The 17,794-nt window shown below is 30.3% G+C and overlaps 1 protein-coding gene across 47 annotated transcripts in view; it reads right to left on the reverse strand.

The window, feature by feature from the left end:
- LOC111037263 (myosin heavy chain, muscle) overlaps nucleotides 1-16,899 on the reverse strand; it is a 28,312-nt gene extending 11,413 nt beyond the window's left edge. For 2 of the 47 annotated variants that reach the window (XM_022319733.1, XM_022319734.1), the window contains exons 1-20: nucleotides 16,776-16,899; nucleotides 15,125-15,419; nucleotides 14,000-14,143; nucleotides 12,578-12,734; nucleotides 12,334-12,361; nucleotides 12,149-12,263; nucleotides 11,972-12,064; nucleotides 11,832-11,895; nucleotides 11,597-11,695; nucleotides 10,053-10,156; nucleotides 8,034-8,171; nucleotides 7,850-7,969; nucleotides 7,574-7,723; nucleotides 6,962-7,132; nucleotides 4,846-5,025; nucleotides 4,599-4,758; nucleotides 3,718-3,770; nucleotides 2,406-2,493; nucleotides 2,200-2,317; nucleotides 776-893 (exon numbers count right to left, since the gene is read on the reverse strand). In XM_022319733.1, coding sequence (XP_022175425.1) covers nucleotides 776-893; nucleotides 2,200-2,317; nucleotides 2,406-2,493; nucleotides 3,718-3,770; nucleotides 4,599-4,758; nucleotides 4,846-5,025; nucleotides 6,962-7,132; nucleotides 7,574-7,723; nucleotides 7,850-7,969; nucleotides 8,034-8,171; nucleotides 10,053-10,156; nucleotides 11,597-11,695; nucleotides 11,832-11,895; nucleotides 11,972-12,064; nucleotides 12,149-12,263; nucleotides 12,334-12,361; nucleotides 12,578-12,734; nucleotides 14,000-14,143; nucleotides 15,125-15,331 — 2,307 coding nt within the window. In that variant the 5' untranslated portion in view covers nucleotides 15,332-15,419; nucleotides 16,776-16,899. Of the gene's footprint in view, nucleotides 1-775; nucleotides 894-1,385; nucleotides 1,504-1,813; nucleotides 1,932-2,199; nucleotides 2,318-2,405; nucleotides 2,494-3,717; nucleotides 3,771-4,068; nucleotides 4,122-4,598; nucleotides 4,759-4,845; nucleotides 5,026-5,870; nucleotides 6,042-6,350; nucleotides 6,522-6,961; nucleotides 7,133-7,573; nucleotides 7,724-7,849; nucleotides 7,970-8,033; nucleotides 8,172-8,842; nucleotides 8,947-10,052; nucleotides 10,157-11,220; nucleotides 11,325-11,596; nucleotides 11,696-11,831; nucleotides 11,896-11,971; nucleotides 12,065-12,148; nucleotides 12,264-12,333; nucleotides 12,362-12,577; nucleotides 12,735-13,805; nucleotides 13,950-13,999; nucleotides 14,144-15,124; nucleotides 15,420-16,775 lie in introns of those variants that run through there. The other 45 variants (XM_022319729.1, XM_022319732.1, XM_022319694.1 and 42 more) reach the window with 41 other exon arrangements.
- Between the last annotated feature and the right edge of the window lie 895 nt (nucleotides 16,900-17,794).

Genomic DNA, 17,794 nt, shown 5'->3' on the forward strand with positions numbered 1-17,794 from the left:
ATGAAATGTTCTAAAAATATTGGACATTGACCACGACCTACATACACATGAGTCCATGAAATGAACGAACGTTTACAAAATATTTCTTAACCTGTTAGTCTATTGTATCCTATTAATGGCGTAATTCCGGACTATAAAACTGTGTTATATATATTGCAAGACATTATAACTTTGATATTTGTCGAAGATATATAATCATTTTTAAGTAATTTTAACTACATTATATACGTAACACACTATTTTGTTTTGCTTAAAATAATATTATGTTGTTTAAAATCGTAGTAAAAACCTCAAACATAAACAATTATATCTACGTAAGTATCAATTGAAATCTTAGTGAAAAATCTGTATATTTTTATTTACCATATTGACATTTTTAAACTTTTTTTGTGCATAGTAATTGAATATTCGAACATATTTCACTAATGTATAATATTTTGTTCCCCAAACATTTTAAATAGGCATCACACAGTTGGTTTGTAATTATACACGATGTGATTAGCGTTGTTAGGTGTGAACATTGAACGGTCAAATCAAATAAATCGATTTTACAACTTGAACAACCTCGAAAGTTGAAAATTTCTTTAGACCCGATTGTTTGAATTTTCGAAACAAAGTTTATTAGCTTAAAATTGAAATGTATACGTCAACAAATTGTATTTCGTCCACTTTAAGACCAAAATTACGCCACTATATGAATGTGATGGTATTATATTATATGCGTGAATCAAACTAATAATATAATGACGTCAAACATATTGTCCCAAAAGTATACCTTAGTGTTACCCAACCGGTATTGTTCTGGGTCGAGTTCAATTCCTTCCAAAATTGTTTTTGTCGCTTCTTCGGGCGACATTGAGTCTTTCACACCTTTTGGATACAGTATTTTGTATCTTTTGTGGTGCGATGCGAAAGGTATTTTTTAAAATAAGCGGTGGAACATGAAAAAACCAAAAAACAAGCAAGGATAAAACAAAAAGGTTTTGTTTTTTGTTTGCATTACAAATATAAATTGGTATACAAAACGTCTAAAGGAATTGGATAATAATCCGTCTACTCATTTGTAGATTTGTTCTATAGTATTATACTAGACTACGCACTACATATATAAACTAATAACTACAGTACTAAGGTCTAAGTGGGCACATGCTACAGCGGCTATTCTAATATTAGTAAGACATCGATGAGCGTCATTGAAGTAGATAAACAACTATTTTATTTACGGCCAGCTTAATATTAAATAATCCTAGAGCCCAATATTGTATACAGCAAAAACCTTCAGCAAAAAGTTGCAATAAGTTTGCGCATAGTGTGAAGCAAAATGGCATAAATTAAGAAATTTCGCAAACGAAAATTCCTATATTGGTTTTGCTTTTTGAACATGCCTTAGTGTGGCCAAGCCTGAATTTATCTGGGTCCAACCCGACGTTTTCCAAAATGACGCCAGCGCATTTCTTTGGGTCAGTCTCCTTTTCCGCCGCAGCAGGAGCTAAGATCTTGTATCTATTGATTTGTTTATCGGTTTAAATAGAAATTAATAATAATAATAATAAAAACACATTTAAATTATAATATGTTCAATTTCCATTTTCCTTTACACTGCCGTTTTATTTTGAAACGTATATATATAATAATCACTACATTGACGCTATACAAACTGCAGGGTGTATTGTGTGGAATGCTATGTAGGTAGGTTTGATAGTGCTGCATGCCAATAATAATTATTAATATCAAACAGGGTTCACTCGAGGGTATCTAAATTACTAAATTTGGGTATTCTAATGGAAAATATTGATAGTTTTCGACAACTAGCCTTTGTGTGCCCAATACGGTAACTCTCCGGATCTAATTGGATTTCTTGGAGACATTTAGCAGCTGATGTTTTAGGATCAGATTCAGCAGCCATAGTTGCGGGTGCTAAGATCATGTATCTTTTTACCAAATAAAATTAATTAATTTTAATTATTGTATGTATAATTAATACAAATCATTTTGTGTATAAGACATAGGTGAGTAGGGTATATTTACTAAATTTTGACGATGGATACATTAAATTATAATTGAAGGCAATTTACAAATTTGATATTCACCGATTGGGAATTTAATAGTTTAAAAAATGTGTACTAATAATATATTTTTAAAATTTATAATTGTGCATTATGATTGAAAAATAAAGTAAATAATTTTTGTAATGCTTACCGCAGTTTGAAGTCTGGGTATACCATTCTGTTGGGGAAACCTTTACGGCAAATACGGATACCTTCAAGTACACCGTTACATGTCAGCTGGTGCATTACCAAGTGAGAGTCAATCACACCTATGAAAAACACGATTTCATAAGTATATATCAATGAATAAATTATTAAATATTATTCGTAAATTATAATATATAATAAAAAACTTACCAGGCTGTTTCAATTCATTGGGAATAATACAACGTACGAAATGAGGTTGTGTGCTCTTCAATGTTGTCATCAAGTTGTTCAATTGTTCCTATGATACACATACGAATATTAATATCAATACCTACTAAACATCGTCATCAAAACAAAAACGAAAACAAAAAACAAAAAAATTGTTATCGTTGTACAAAACACGTTAAAACATACAATTTCAGTTAAAAACCATACTTTTCAAGTTAAGTCATAAACAAAAAAAAAATCTTTGTTGTAAAATTATATTGTTGCATAAAATTATAAAATAAAACGCTGATAGAGTTCGTCAAGCTTGAGTTTTGAGTATAATATACTCTCCCTCTTTTCGCTAACCAACACATTTTGTTATAAAACCCAAAGCAATAATGTATTTATTGCCTTTGGAAAACGATTCTGAACGGAGCTAGGATTAATATTGTGTTAATATGGACGTTTTCAATTCAAAGTTTAATTAAAATCGAACGAATATATAATACTGATTAATATAGTATTACAATTGCATATGTCGTAATATCGTGGAAAAATTTAAGTACGACCATAATGGAAGTTTCTCAGATTTAAAAGATGTGATAAAAAAAATGTTCTCAAACCGGTGAATCAAATAAAGGTTTTTAACGCGTTACCAGCCGTGAAACAGTTTTTTCGAAAATTTCTGACCAATGATTAAACGATTATATAAAGTATCTCCCTTTAGTGCAGTGTAAAATGTCCAATATTATGTAGAAAGTCTTTAGGTGTAAAACTTATGGAATACTCCGATTTCTGGGAAAAGTATTCGTATTAGGTAGATAATAGGTATAGCTCTGCTCATAATCGTAATAATAAAAATATTGTTAATAAAAATACAATAAATTCAAAATGCAGTAGTATTTTATAATTATAATAGCAATAATACACAATTATTAAAACTTGCATATTATAATGCACTAATTGTTTTATTATTTTTTTTTTTAGTACGTATTTGTATACGAGTGCAACACATTCAGATATATCCGGTTCAAACGGTATTTTGCAAATCGAATAATTAAATAAATATTAATACTAATTTGGTTTATGCCTATGTATAATGGTCCAAAGGGCAAAAAACAATAAACTAAGTTCTAATTCTAATTCTAATTCTACTTTGAGGAATACACAAAAAGAATATGCCGAATTTGTAGAGTTCATTTTGCGTCCTTATCAAAACAACTCAATTCGTTGGTGTGATTTTTCAAAATCGGCATTTCAGTGGATTCAAAAACAAAAATCAAGGCCGAAGTAATTATTATTACTGATGATATACCTTATAGGATGACGACACAGTGGCGAAACCACCACCCTTCTTTCCACGACCTCCTGTTTATTTGCACAAATATTTTAGAATTGACAATGATAATAAATAGGTAGGTAGGTAGGTACTATCGATGTATTAATATAAGTGTTGTGTTTTTCCTAAATAATCTGTGTTGATTTTTATAAATATGTATTATATAATATTTTGAGTGTTGTTTAGTATAAAATAACGTAACAAATAGAAGACAGAAGATATCGAAATAGTATTGTAAATAATTATTGTAGTCATGTAATATTTGCGAAGCAGTTTTATGGTCTCACAAAAAACACGATTTTGTGTGTAACACTTTGGTAAAATTACCCTGTGTAATGTAGATACTGTCATGAAAGCTGAACCTTTTGTGCGTTTACCACCTGCATTGTATAAAATCCATCATAAATCATGATTAAGTTAATATTAATTTAAAATGTTGATGTTATTTCATTTATACTTGATACGGTATTCTTTAATACGATGATTCTAAATATTAATGTAGGTAAAATGTCTTATTAAAAAAATATACATCAGTTATTAAATGATTTGTATATCGTTGAAATGAATAATACGTTTACGTAATACTTCAAAAATGGTTGTGAAAATGTGAGTTGAAGTACTACATTATAGACAATTTGATTTTTAAATATTTCTGGCAGCACAAAATTAAAAATTCACAACATTTTCATGTACTGTTTAAAAATGTATTTGAAATGTGTGTGTGTGTGTGTGTGTGTGTGTGTGTGTGTGTGTGTCCTGTAGTTCTGATTAAACAGTAATCATAAGTAATGTATTTCATTAATCGTGTATGATAATTATTGTTAATTAAACATTTTAATTAATACAAGAAATATTACCTTTGCCACCGGCGTCAGCAGCAGCGCCACCAGATTGACCTGGATGATCAGCGAAGATCTCTACCAACAATTTGTTTGTTCCTTTTTTGAATTGGTCAACAACAGTGTCGTTCAATGGATCCTTGTTCTTTTCTAACCAACCGGTGATGTTGTATGATACCTAAACACCGATAAAAGACAATATTTAAGCATGAAAGCAAGTATTGAAAAAACTGTTTAATTATTTTTTTAATATCCGATAACTCACCACACCGGCGTAATGGGCAAGTGCGAAATGTCCGGCTGGGCAACCTGGTTTGGGAACAGCTGGTTTCCTGAAGTTGGGTGATTTACCCAAATGGTTGGAGGTCAATTTGTCTTCAAAGGTCTTATCCGTGGCTTTGGGGAACATAGATTCCTCTTCAAGGATGGACAAGATACCCATGGGCTATATTATGTAAATTTAAATAAAATTAGATACCTATGTGAGTATAAACACAGGTTTATAACGTACACGCATTGAAAAAACTTTTTAATATATTATAAATTAAAGTTTATAGTACTAATTTTAAAAATTAACTCAGAATAATTATGTATTTAATATCAATAAAAATTTTGTGATTATCATTTGCATAAGACTTTAATTAACATTATTTTTGAGTCTAAAAAATAAGTAAGAGTTATTTTTAATATTTCAAATGAGAGTTATTTAATATCTTATAATCCATAACTTACCTAATTTTTATAAAACAAAAACTTTTTACACTCCTTTGATATGATAATATAATAGTTAATTATAATTATAATTTTAAAATAAGTTAATACAAACAACTGTTTAACTAGCCTCATTGAAATATTATGGTTATAAACCATGTATAATTAAAATTAATTTAATATTTTTATTATTTATTAAAGTATTTTAAAGTGATTTGAATGCGTTTAAGTACATTATTAAGTTGTTTTTTGATATATATAAATTCACAAATAAAAACAAAATTGTATCATGTCTCGTGTTGTACAATTATATGGATAAAATAAAAACATGCAAACATTCTATACTACAACTTTATTTTCTATAGGTATGAAGATAAATCTGAATATCAATGTTTCTGACAACTAAATACTTATACCTGTGTTATAATAGTTAAGAGTCAAATCTTCATGTTTTTGAACTACTCAATGGCCTAGTTTGGTATGGGAATTGTATATTGGCTTCTTGACGATTCATTTTTAATTTAATTTATATTGATATAAATAATGAAAGGTTTTTTTCCTAATTTTTTTCATACAAACCTTTTCAATAAGATCAATGCATTGTTGCAAATCCATTCCAAAGTCAATAAATGTCCATTCAATACCTTCGCGTTTGTATTCTTCTTGTTCTAATACAAACATGTGATGGTTGAAAAACTGTTGCAGTTTTTCGTTGGTGAAATTAATGCAAAGCTGTTCGAACCCGTTGAACTACATAGTACACACGAATGGGAAAAGAAAAAACAAGCAAATACAGTTAGCATGCACGATGTATAAGTAGGTATACAAATACAACATTTAAACAAAAACTTTAATGAGTAATAACTAATAACTACTATATACTAATTCGACGTGTCTTTCATGGCACGTTTTGGAAAACCAACTAAAATACTGTTGTAAAACTATAGGTACATATTATATGTTATACAATGTCCTCGTTTGTCATATGGAGGATCGATCTAATTACTGTGCAGAATCTCAATAACTCTAACACTCAACCGCCTGCTCCAATACGGGTACCTTTTCAATAAGTTCAATACAGGCGGCTAAGTCCATTCCGAAATCGATAAAAGCCCATTCAATACCTTCACGTTGGTACTCTTCTTGTTCAAGTACAAACATGTGATGGTTGAAAAACTGTTGTAACTTTTCATTGGTGAAGTTGATGCAAAGTTGCTCGAAACCGTTGTACTTTAAATTGGGTAGCAAACAATAAACATGTTAAATGGATGTGATGTGTAAAATAAAATATTAAACCGATTTGAGTACGGTGGAACGAATATAATACGTAGGTATAGGCATTAGTCAGTATTATTATTAGAGGGATATCATGGTAACATTAATTGGCGGGTAATAATAATAATAACATGACGCTACAAAATATGTAAAGGGTAATAATAATATTATAAACAGTTAGCTATAATATCTTTTATATGTCTATTATAGGTAATAGGTATGGTTCAAAATAATAATATCTACTATACATAATATATCCTTACCGACGTTTCTCGAAATATTCTCTCGTAGTAAATTGAAGTGTAACACATAACTAAAATTCTGGGGACTCAATCGAGGATTGGAAATCAAACAAAAATGCACATAAGTCATGCTTTCCGATTATATCGAAGTACCTTTTCGATCAAGTCGATACAAGCTAATAAATCCATTCCGAAATCAATGAAAGCCCAATTGATGCCCTCTTTTTTGTATTCTTCTTGTTCCAACACAAACATGTGATGGTTGAAGAACTGCTGAAGTCTTTCGTTGGTGAAATTAATACACAATTGTTCGAAACCATTGTACTGTGTTTATCAAATTCAGAATTTAAAATATTATGTAAAATATTATTAAGGTAATAAATGTGCTTAGTAAATAATCGTGTCGTATTTAAACAAAAACTGGGTATGTTGTTTTTACATATAATTAAAGCTATCAATTCAAAAGTAGTATGAATCAATGTAAATCAAACAGTCCTATTAAATTAAAATGATGATACAATTTTTGCAATAAAAATGTATTGAACCTATGTTAACCTATGGATAAACTTATTCAGACATACTATAGTAGTAAATGGAATATTGAACAAAAATATTCCTTACAGAACAAGTTCATAATATGTAATATAATACAATTCAATAATAAATTAAATATGAATAATTTACTCAATTACAATTTATAATACAACAGTAGGTATCTATTGCATTCACAATTGTAATTAAGTAGATTACGTAGATAATACTCACGTCGAAAATTTCAAAACCAGCAATATCCAACACACCGATGAAATGTTGACGTTTTTGTTGTGTGTCCAAAGTTTCATTACATTTTTTCACCATGAATTTGAAAAGTCTGTCAAACATACCCTTGGACATAGCACCCACAGAGTAGGAGACCTATAAAGAAGGCAATAATATACAGTTAGCACATATTTCGGTAAGTTATGCTAAATAATAGCACAGAGTTAATAATTCACAAGTACCCGGTGAAAGAATCTATAAAAAAATAAAAAGCACACTTACTTGATCCTTGTTACGACCTTGTGTGACGAATTCGTTTCCTACTTTGATTCTGGGTTTCAATAAATTTTTGTACAAATCATCGCAGTCAACGCCCAATAATTTTGCAACACGTGCACCTTCCTACAATCAGAAACAAAATATGTATTTTATAAATATGAAAATTAAATTATGACATAATAATTACCTCAGTGCCGTCAGCTTCAGCCTGTTCTTCCCGACCACGTTGTTTGAATTTCATGCCTCCCATGTGCATGACTGAGGCGGTAATCTTATAAATGTCATTCTTTTCTTCTTCAGTGAATCCAAGCACATCGAAAGCTTGCTGTTGTTTTATACATTTAAAGATTACAAAATTAGTGGAAGAATAATAATTAGGAATTCGAATTAGTGTATTTCGTTTTGATTGATATACTTGAAAAAAATATAAAAATGTTAACGTGATTCAGAAAACACGTCTATGAAATTTTAGACTTTTTTCTAGTATTAAAAAAAAAATATATATAAATATAATCTAAATAAGGAAAAAATTTAGAGTTAAGGAAAAATTGAAGGTTGTCTTAGACTTGAGTCAAAAAGCAAATTTTAGTCCAAGTAGACAAGTCTGTACAAGAAGCAAAAATACTTACAAAAACCTAAGCAAGGAGACACAAAAGCTTATAATAAAGCTAAATAAAAATATATATGATGTAAACTTACCCTCACTCAATCAAAATACAAAATAAAAGTGAGGAACACATGAATATTTTCAAAATATAATAATATCTGTTTGAAGATGAAATAAAATATAATAATATAACAAATTTAATAAAATAATGAATAATGTAATGTGTGTGTTAAAATAAGCGAAGCAGAGAAAGCTCCCCGAAATATAAAGAAATATTTATATTATATTTTATATTCGATTTTCGGTATGATGAAAATTAAGGACTTTCATCAATCATTAAATGTTTTGTATACATAAATATATAGTAACTGTAAAGGCACGAGACTCACATCGGTAAGTTGAAATTCCTCTCCGTCATCCATTCCGGGAATAGCGATTTTTCCTTGAGATACATTGTTGTAATCATAGATGTTGTTAGATAACATACACATTTCTGCCAAAGCAAGCGATTTCAGTTAAGCATGTAATGTTTAATTATATTTAATACGAAGACATTTTATATTTATACACAATATACATATTTATAGATAATTATAAATAGTATAACATAGAATCAACATATTATACTACTAAAATCATGTTTGTCAAGAATATATTTTTATTGTAAATACATTTTTTTCAAATATTGTTTTGAGACAATATTTACAACAAACATAATCCTATATAATTTTGCATGATGCTATTATACGCTTGCTAACATACACAATAACATAAATTTCGGACAATACAATAAAGCATATGACGCTAAAATATTCAGTCATACAAATAAATATCTAAATAAAATAAAACAGTTACGGTTATAATAGTCATAATATGGCAATATGCACCCAAAATGTAAAATGTATTCCTATAACAGTTTTTTTTTAATTTTCCCCTGAAAACCTATAGATCGCATTTTATTGGCTTGATGATGCTCGTAAGATATCTATAATAATTATAGCACATGAATAAATGATGTATTTAAAGTAAATAATGAGATTACATGAAGCGCGGGTCGCACTTACATCAGTAATTTGAAATTCTTCACCATCATTTACTCCAGGTATTCGAGTTTTACCTTGGCTAACGTAATAGAAGTCTGAGATTCGATTCTTACTCAATAAACACATTTCTGCGTGCAAAGTGCATAAAACAGTTATTAGGTATCACAAAATCATACATGTCCAAAACAAACAAAAAAAAAAAAAATTATGATATGCTAATACATAGGTATTGTGAAGATGTTTCAAGTTGCATATACGTTTTGCGATTGACTTGAGTTTTAATACACATTATTAAGTAGTACACTGCCGATAGTCACAATAGAGTTTAGCCAAAACAATCAAGCCGCTTGGTATTCAAAGATTACACATTGACGGTAGGAGAGATTCAAAAGGATATTCGTTTAGAATGCTCATTCATTATTTTATTTGTATAATAGTTTTGAGGTGTTGGTAGTAAGTATTGAAAATATTTTCAAGCATTTAAAAATGGTTATCTATTATGAGATTGGAATGAGCATACTCGAACGAAAATAGGAAAAGACAGGGAAAGACTTACATCAGTAATTTTGAACTCTTCTCCGTCATCTACACCAGGTATACTAGTCTTTCCTTGGCTGACGAAATGATAATCGTTTACATTGTTGGACAGGAGACACATTTCTGGTTAAAAAAACAAACCCCATTTGTCATGCATTGGGTTTAATGTGTAAAATTGATATAAGAGATAATCTCATATATCTAATTTACTAAACACATTCAGGTATCGGGTTTAAATCAAAACTTTTTCCGATACACAAAGAACAATGAATTCCAGAAATGCAACGCGCACCAAGAACCATTAAATATGTAATTTTTCTAAATAATTGAGTTTGATTTTTAAAATCGTTAGATCTATTAAAATTAATTAAAATAAAATAAAAAAACATGCAACTTCTGGAATCAAAATTCTATTGTGAAAACAGTATAATATTAAACTAATATATTGTTCAAAAATCAAAATATCTCCCATATTCGCAATCAGTAGTGTATAAGATTTTTTTGGTAGAAACGTAAAAAGTCAGACGTTAGAATTAAGTTAAAATATCACAAAAAACAAATTCATAATAATATGAATAAAATGCAAAAACCATTTATATGGTACGAGTTAAAAATGGTTTGTAGTCTGTACTTATTATAACCTTGTACACTATGATTCGTGGTGTTTTAAAACTAAATTTTTTAAATGTTAAAAATAAAAAAAATGTATTTACATGGCTACAACAGCTAATGTCAAAAAAATCTGTTGGTCTGTTCTATATATAATACACTCTATACACTTTTATCAAAAATAAAAAATAAAAATCACACAGTTGGCGGTTTGAGACTAAGTCGGTCATCAATGTATATATTATATCACGTATTATAATATATAGTTTGGGACATATTTTTATAGTCATATCGTATGTAGGTAGAGTGTAGACGTTACGCCTGTACTAGTTTTGTAATGTACGGCTGGGTAGTTTATTTACATAATTGTATACACTCGTAGATTTTCTACATAATAGATCAAAAAAAAAAAAAAATGCATCTATACTACGTCATCTACGGTTGCTAAGACGCCCAGCATTTCGACGAATATCAATAGGTACGAGGAGAATATACGTGAATAGTATATTATTATGGAATAAGGAATAATAAAGTTCGAGGAAGTGTAGTGAGGATAAGACCGATTTGTAGGTTCTTACGTCGGTCAATTGGAATTCTTCTCCGTCATCCATACCGGGGATAGTAGTTTTTCCCTGTGACACGTAGTGATAGTCGTGGATATCTTGACTCAGCATGCACATCTCTGTGTTTAACAACCAATCAGTGTTATTCGGATTCAAAAGTAGTATGGTTAGTATCGATCGAATAGACTACGATTTCATTCGCCAACGTTTTATCTCAATTATTTTACATTACAATATTATTATCTATATATATTATTACCTCCCCATGACATAATATAACCAACGTCCCTTTTACTGTGTATGAGAGCATTAATACAATTTTAAGAGTAATTATTAAATTTGATCAGTAAGTATGAATAATGTTTTTCTTAAGTTATTATATATATATTACCTTTTACGCCTTTCACGGATCCAGACATGATTTGGTAGAAAATGTGGTAAGATCTTTCAAGAGATTGCTGAGAGATGACACGAGCCTTTTCCAATAGATCTATAGTGGTAAAACGTTTTAAAATTATAGATTAGTTCAAATTATTTTACTCATGTCCAATCGATATTTATGACCACGAGGTACATTGATTATACTCAAGTAGCTGCGATATGTATTTATCTTGAAATGTACTTACAAGTTTCGATATCAGCTCCGGCCAATTTACCGGAGGGACCGAAATGAATACGGATGAATTTACCCTAAGCATAACCAGAAAATATTATATAGTATCATGTGATTTTAGTATAATATTGGTATTATAGTTTGTGTACTTACGAAACGAGAAGAGTTGTCATTACGGACGGTCTTAGCGTTACCAAAGGCTTCCAATACTGGATTGGTTTGTACAACTTGATCTTCCAAGGAACCCTATTAAGTAAAATTACATATTTGTCAAAGTAGGTTCAATAATTATTATTGTTGTACTTGTAAGTATTCAATTTTAATAATCACCTTCTTCTTAACACCACCAGCGGCTTCCTCTTCCTTCTTTGTGCTAGCACCAACAGTGGCGAAGTACGCAATTACCTTCTTCGTGTTTTCAGTTTTTCCAGCTCCAGATTCTCCTCTGAATAATAAAATATAAAATATAAACATAACAAGAATTCTGATATTAAACTAAATTAATATTATCTTACGTGATCAACATAGATTGATTTTCTTTGTCTGAAAAAAAAATGAAAAAAAAACATTGTTATGATATAAACTTTTACAATGGTTATTATATTTATCAGAGATATATTGTATGATACATTTGATATTATACTTGAATTATATTAGCATATTATTTAAAACTATAGTTGAATTCTAATATTTGATTCAAAGTAACGCTCTGAAATTAATTTATCTTTAATTAAACATTGAATTCAATATTATACTAACTTGTAAGCATGTTAACATAGGCGCCGTCAGAAATGGCGAAAATGTGGGGTGGAACTTCATTCCTCCTCTTGCCTCTGTACAATTTAGCGCAACGATTGGTGTACACGGGGAATCGTTTGTAAGGATTGATAGCAACGCAGAACAATCCGGAGTAGGTCTAAACAAATTATGAATATTCTCAAAATTAATTTAAAAATACAAATATACAATCATCGTTACAACAGACACTTGTAATAATTATGTGGATAATTTTAAAATATAATCGTTACTTGTATAAATATGCAATAAATAATCCATATGATTTTCTTATTTAAAAAAATGATAAATGTATTTTCATGTATCACGTAATTATTTGCAAAAGTGTCTCTTGTAAGAATATAAAATATACATTGTACAAAAAAAGTCTAATCTAATCAAAATTTCATTCAAAATAATCTACTACTATGATTTTACACATCTAAGAAACCAATAAAACAAACATGTTCTACTCTATAATATGTGAAGCCAATAGGTGTTGTTCTCTTGAACAGGGTTCACCTAGAACTGTCGATCCAATGTCATATTCGGCCGACAGTGATAGCAAAACAACAAACACACAGGATAGGTAGGTATTTGGGTTTTACTGTATAAATTGAAACATTTATGTCCAGGTATATCCAGATAAAATAATATCAAACAGGATTTCAAAACAATGTTTTTTTCATGAATATAAAATCATATCCTAACAACGACGAAAAACCGATGTTAATTTTATCATAATTATTGAAAATTGAAAATATTTACAATCTGTTTATTTTACCTAATAATCAAATTTGTGATGTACAACGGGGTAATGAAGTGGTCGAGTACAGTGACACTATCTCAAGGATACGAACTCAGTGCTTGTGAAGTAAAATATTTATGAACAAAAAATGTAAAAAAAATTAACTGATTAAAGAAATATATAAAAAATATTTGAAACTGTAAAATTAAAATGAATGATATGATCATTTTAAAAATATGCCTTATTAGTAAAGCATATGAAATTATACTTTATTACAATAATTATATAAATTAGTAAATTTGGTTGGTTATTATAATTTAGTATGTATTTCATGTATAATGATTGTTTTTTTGTATTTTATGAGGATTATTTCAGGAACTGGATTATACAGGATTTTCTAAACGGGTTTCAAAATCCAAAAGCACGATGCACGTAACCTCGTTCATTGGCTACCCCAACACTTACGTAAATGAGCTTATGGTAATATCTTTCTTTCAAATTATACAATACAGACGCATCGTTCAAATATGTCAAATTTGACATATCCTCGGCTTTTTCATATTTCGGTGGGTTCACTTGTCCCACTTGGTCCTTTTTGAAATCTTTTACCTGACATACCATAGAAAATGTATATTAGTAAAATCGGAATTGGTACTTACGTAAATTAATTTGCTAAAGTATCGCTGCCTCAAGTTGTGCAACACACTGGCATCGTTCAGGTAAGTCAGGTCAGCCATGTCTTCGGCTTTTTCGAATTTTGGAGGATTCACCGGATTCACATTATCTTTTTTGAACGTTTTTTCCTATGCGATCCAAAAGACAGTGTATAACATTGAAATGCAACATATTTTATATACCCATTCAAAACTTATCTGCCTTTTACTTTCGTCCCCCGACCTCCATATTCTGATATGTAAGGTTTTATTTTCATTGATTTAAATTCTCATCAATGTATTTTAGAACATTAAGTTATTAAGAGTTAGAAAACATTAAAATCAATTATTACCTCACTATACTGATTAATATTAACTTTATAAAAATGAATCCTTAACAATATAATTTCAAATTTCTGTACATCAGTAAGATTATAATGTATCTAAATTAAATTATTTCTATTAAAATTAAACAAATATTTTTGTGTAGGTATCCAGATACATATAACTACCTACAGTTATCGAAAGTTAGATTTAATCTAAATAAAACCTTGTAATTGTAGACGAAAGTGCAAAGATTACTTATATCGTAATACATAGTTAATTTTTATCGTTTAATAATTATTATTAACTGTCAGTAAAATAAAAATGTTAAAATAATTAATCATCGAAGTATATTGCAGTTGAATGTTGTTACCACCCCTTAAGGTATTTTGAATATTTAATGTTATCTCAATTCTGTAATTCCGATTTATCAGTGAAAAAATTTAATAGGAAATTTTAGGTATCTTCTTTGTTGCTACAACATTATTTACTTATAGTAATTAATTGTGATATACTTATATATAATATACCGTAACAGTGTAACATAATGATTATCTACATGTACAAATTACAAAGTTGTTCATGTTACCGAAAGTCCACAAAGAATATTATTCCATTTAAATAATAGTTATTATTTATTGTTCATAATATAAACAAAAAATATCGTGAAATTAGTATGAAATATTTCAAAAAATAAAAATATTAACTCTAACTATACCTATTAAAAATATATTAAGCTCACGCTGAAATATCAAATAGATTTTAGAAGATTTTAAAATGTTTTTGAAACATCGTAGAATGACATACCTCTCCATTAGGAAGAGCGACGGTGACCAATTCACCCTTGGTTCCTCGGATTTCTCCCTGGACGAAACCTTCGTCATCATCAGGCACCCAGCAAGCCTTTTTCGCATCGTAGGGTTTGGTCTGATCAATTCTCTTCTGTTCGAGAGATACGAACAAGTATGGGGTTGGATCTGGGTCATCACCTTCTTGTTTAACTACACGCGGCATATTTGTAGTTTGAAGAGAAAAGGCAAAGAAACGATTTGTTGCACGTCGTCACACACCTCTTTTATTTATGGTGTTATTTGCGACACACCTAAAAAAATAATTCGCGGTCAATTAAATGTGTTATTGTGTATCACTTCGTATATAATAAAGAGTTTTACTAATGTTAATTAATGCGAGTAAAGTATTGCTGACTTTAAATTCCAAAACAAAAATAAATTCCAAAAGATTAAACGAAGAAAATAAAAATATATTTTTTAAGTTAAAGTTGAAAAAATATTGTAGATCAAAAATCAAATGGCAAAACTGTTCACCGATTATTCAACGATTCGTTTTTATAATTTTCAGCAAACCCGAACTCGACAATAATATAACTTCGCAGTGGTGGACGCACAGTAAAAATAACACAACACAACAGTACAACCAAATGTTAGGTGACACGATTTTTTTTAAATCGAAAAGCTCTTTATCGCATATTTGAGGTGCCTGGAGCTATACATGGCGTGTATATTATTAGAAACTTGGGAGCCGGAGCCAAATAATGCAGACCCGGGTGGACACTATACAGACCGAAATAGATCGAACGGAAATGAACGTTAATGTACGGTATCGGTGTTATAGACGCAATCAGCGTGAAGCGTTTATTAGTTAGTTATAGTATTCTCGATCGCACAAATAGATCATAACTGCAGTATTCGAATGCATAAATAATATGCACTAAAAAATTTTAAATGTTCTGCAATATGTTTTATATATAGCGTGTATACCCGTTAATAACGACTTGTCCAAATGTATTTGGACTTTAACGACGACGATGGCCCTGCTGTTTGGCTATCGTGCATGTGTTATACGGTTCGGTTTCGAGATACTCGAGAGATAATTAAAATTATCATCAAAGATAATATATTGAAGCACGCGATAATATTATTTTATTATTTATAAACGATTGAAAATTGAAATCGGTGTAAGTCGACGGAACATATACATTAAACAGTGCCACTACGTCAGACAGGTCGAACGAACTCTACACGTTCACCTATTATGGCGAATGTGTCAATTTCGTTGCCCTGAAAGTTGGGATCGTAAAATATTATAAATAATTAACTATTGGCCTGGGTCCAGAGTTCTCGGCGGTTGTATGAAATACGACACGCGGCGGCCTACATTTCGCGGAGGAAGAGAAAACAAAAAAAAATTCTATTATTAGACTAGCTCGGGCCAGAAAAAACTTCAAACGATATGCTCGAGGATCTTAAGTGGTTATGCGGTAAACCTACTCTCGTAGATTCGTAAGCGGACGGATATAAAATAGTAAGCCGATGGTGACGGGTAAGCGGGTGCCGGTACATAGGTATATACGATGCACGTGGATATATTACCAGGGTTTTGATGGAACACGGATTGATCGCAAACGAATAAATGATAAAAACAAATTTAAAAATTATACCAGAGAGGTCGATGTCCGTTGGTTATTTGGCGTACACTGCCGCGTTTGGTTAGACGGCAAACAAAACAAAACAAAATCTGCGCACAAAAACAGCCGCCGACACTATGTATATTTTATTTATGTATGATCACCGACGCGGCGAATTCGATTTTCGACGAATTATCGCACGTATTACGTCGTAACACTAAAAAAAAAAAACAAAAAAAAAAAAACAAAAAAAAAATAAAAAATAAGATCACGACTTTCACAAGAAAAGAAAACACACACTTTGTTGAATTAATAATAATAATAATAATATTATAATATACTACTCAACAGCAGAGCACTATATATAAAATAAAGATATAATTATATTATATTATAATAGATATAAATGTAAAATTATTATTTAGCGGTTAAATTATAATACAATATTATATATATACGAACTCTAAAAGCACACTGCCAGTAGTCTTATTATTATATTATATGTATATATGATAATATTTTAATATTATTTATTATAATATTATATAATATTATGTTATCTACACAACAATAAGCGAATAGTAGTGTCCGAGGTGCGTATGATATTATATTATATTAGATAGTACCTACTCGGCGGTTGAGACGTAGAATGAATGGGATTGTCCCGGAGTTTCAGCATGTGAAAAACCCTAGTCTCCCCACCACGGCGGACGGCACCCCCTCCACGCGCTGATCACACAAGTTTCCAAGGCGGCTGTGTTTTATTATTTTTTTCTATTTCGGTCCACGGGCGGCCGTCTGCAACGCGATCCCGGTGCCCGTCACAAACTCCATGATTGGTCAAATGGCGGTCGTCCGCAGCGGCTATGCCGCCGGGGCCGCCGGGCAGGGTCCATTTTTAGAAGGACCGCCGCCGCCGCCGCCACCGCCACTTAGCTCGTCGCTGTCCGCCGCCGCCGCCGCCGCAACGCAATCCGTCATAAACGATGGACGACGAAGGGATTTCATTTCAAATCATATTACTTACCTATGTTAAAATATTATCATTATTT

This window comes from Myzus persicae, unplaced genomic scaffold (genome assembly GCF_001856785.1).
Source record: "Myzus persicae strain clone G006 unplaced genomic scaffold, MPER_G0061.0, whole genome shotgun sequence".
NCBI classification, from domain to species: Eukaryota; Metazoa; Arthropoda; class Insecta; order Hemiptera; family Aphididae; genus Myzus; species Myzus persicae.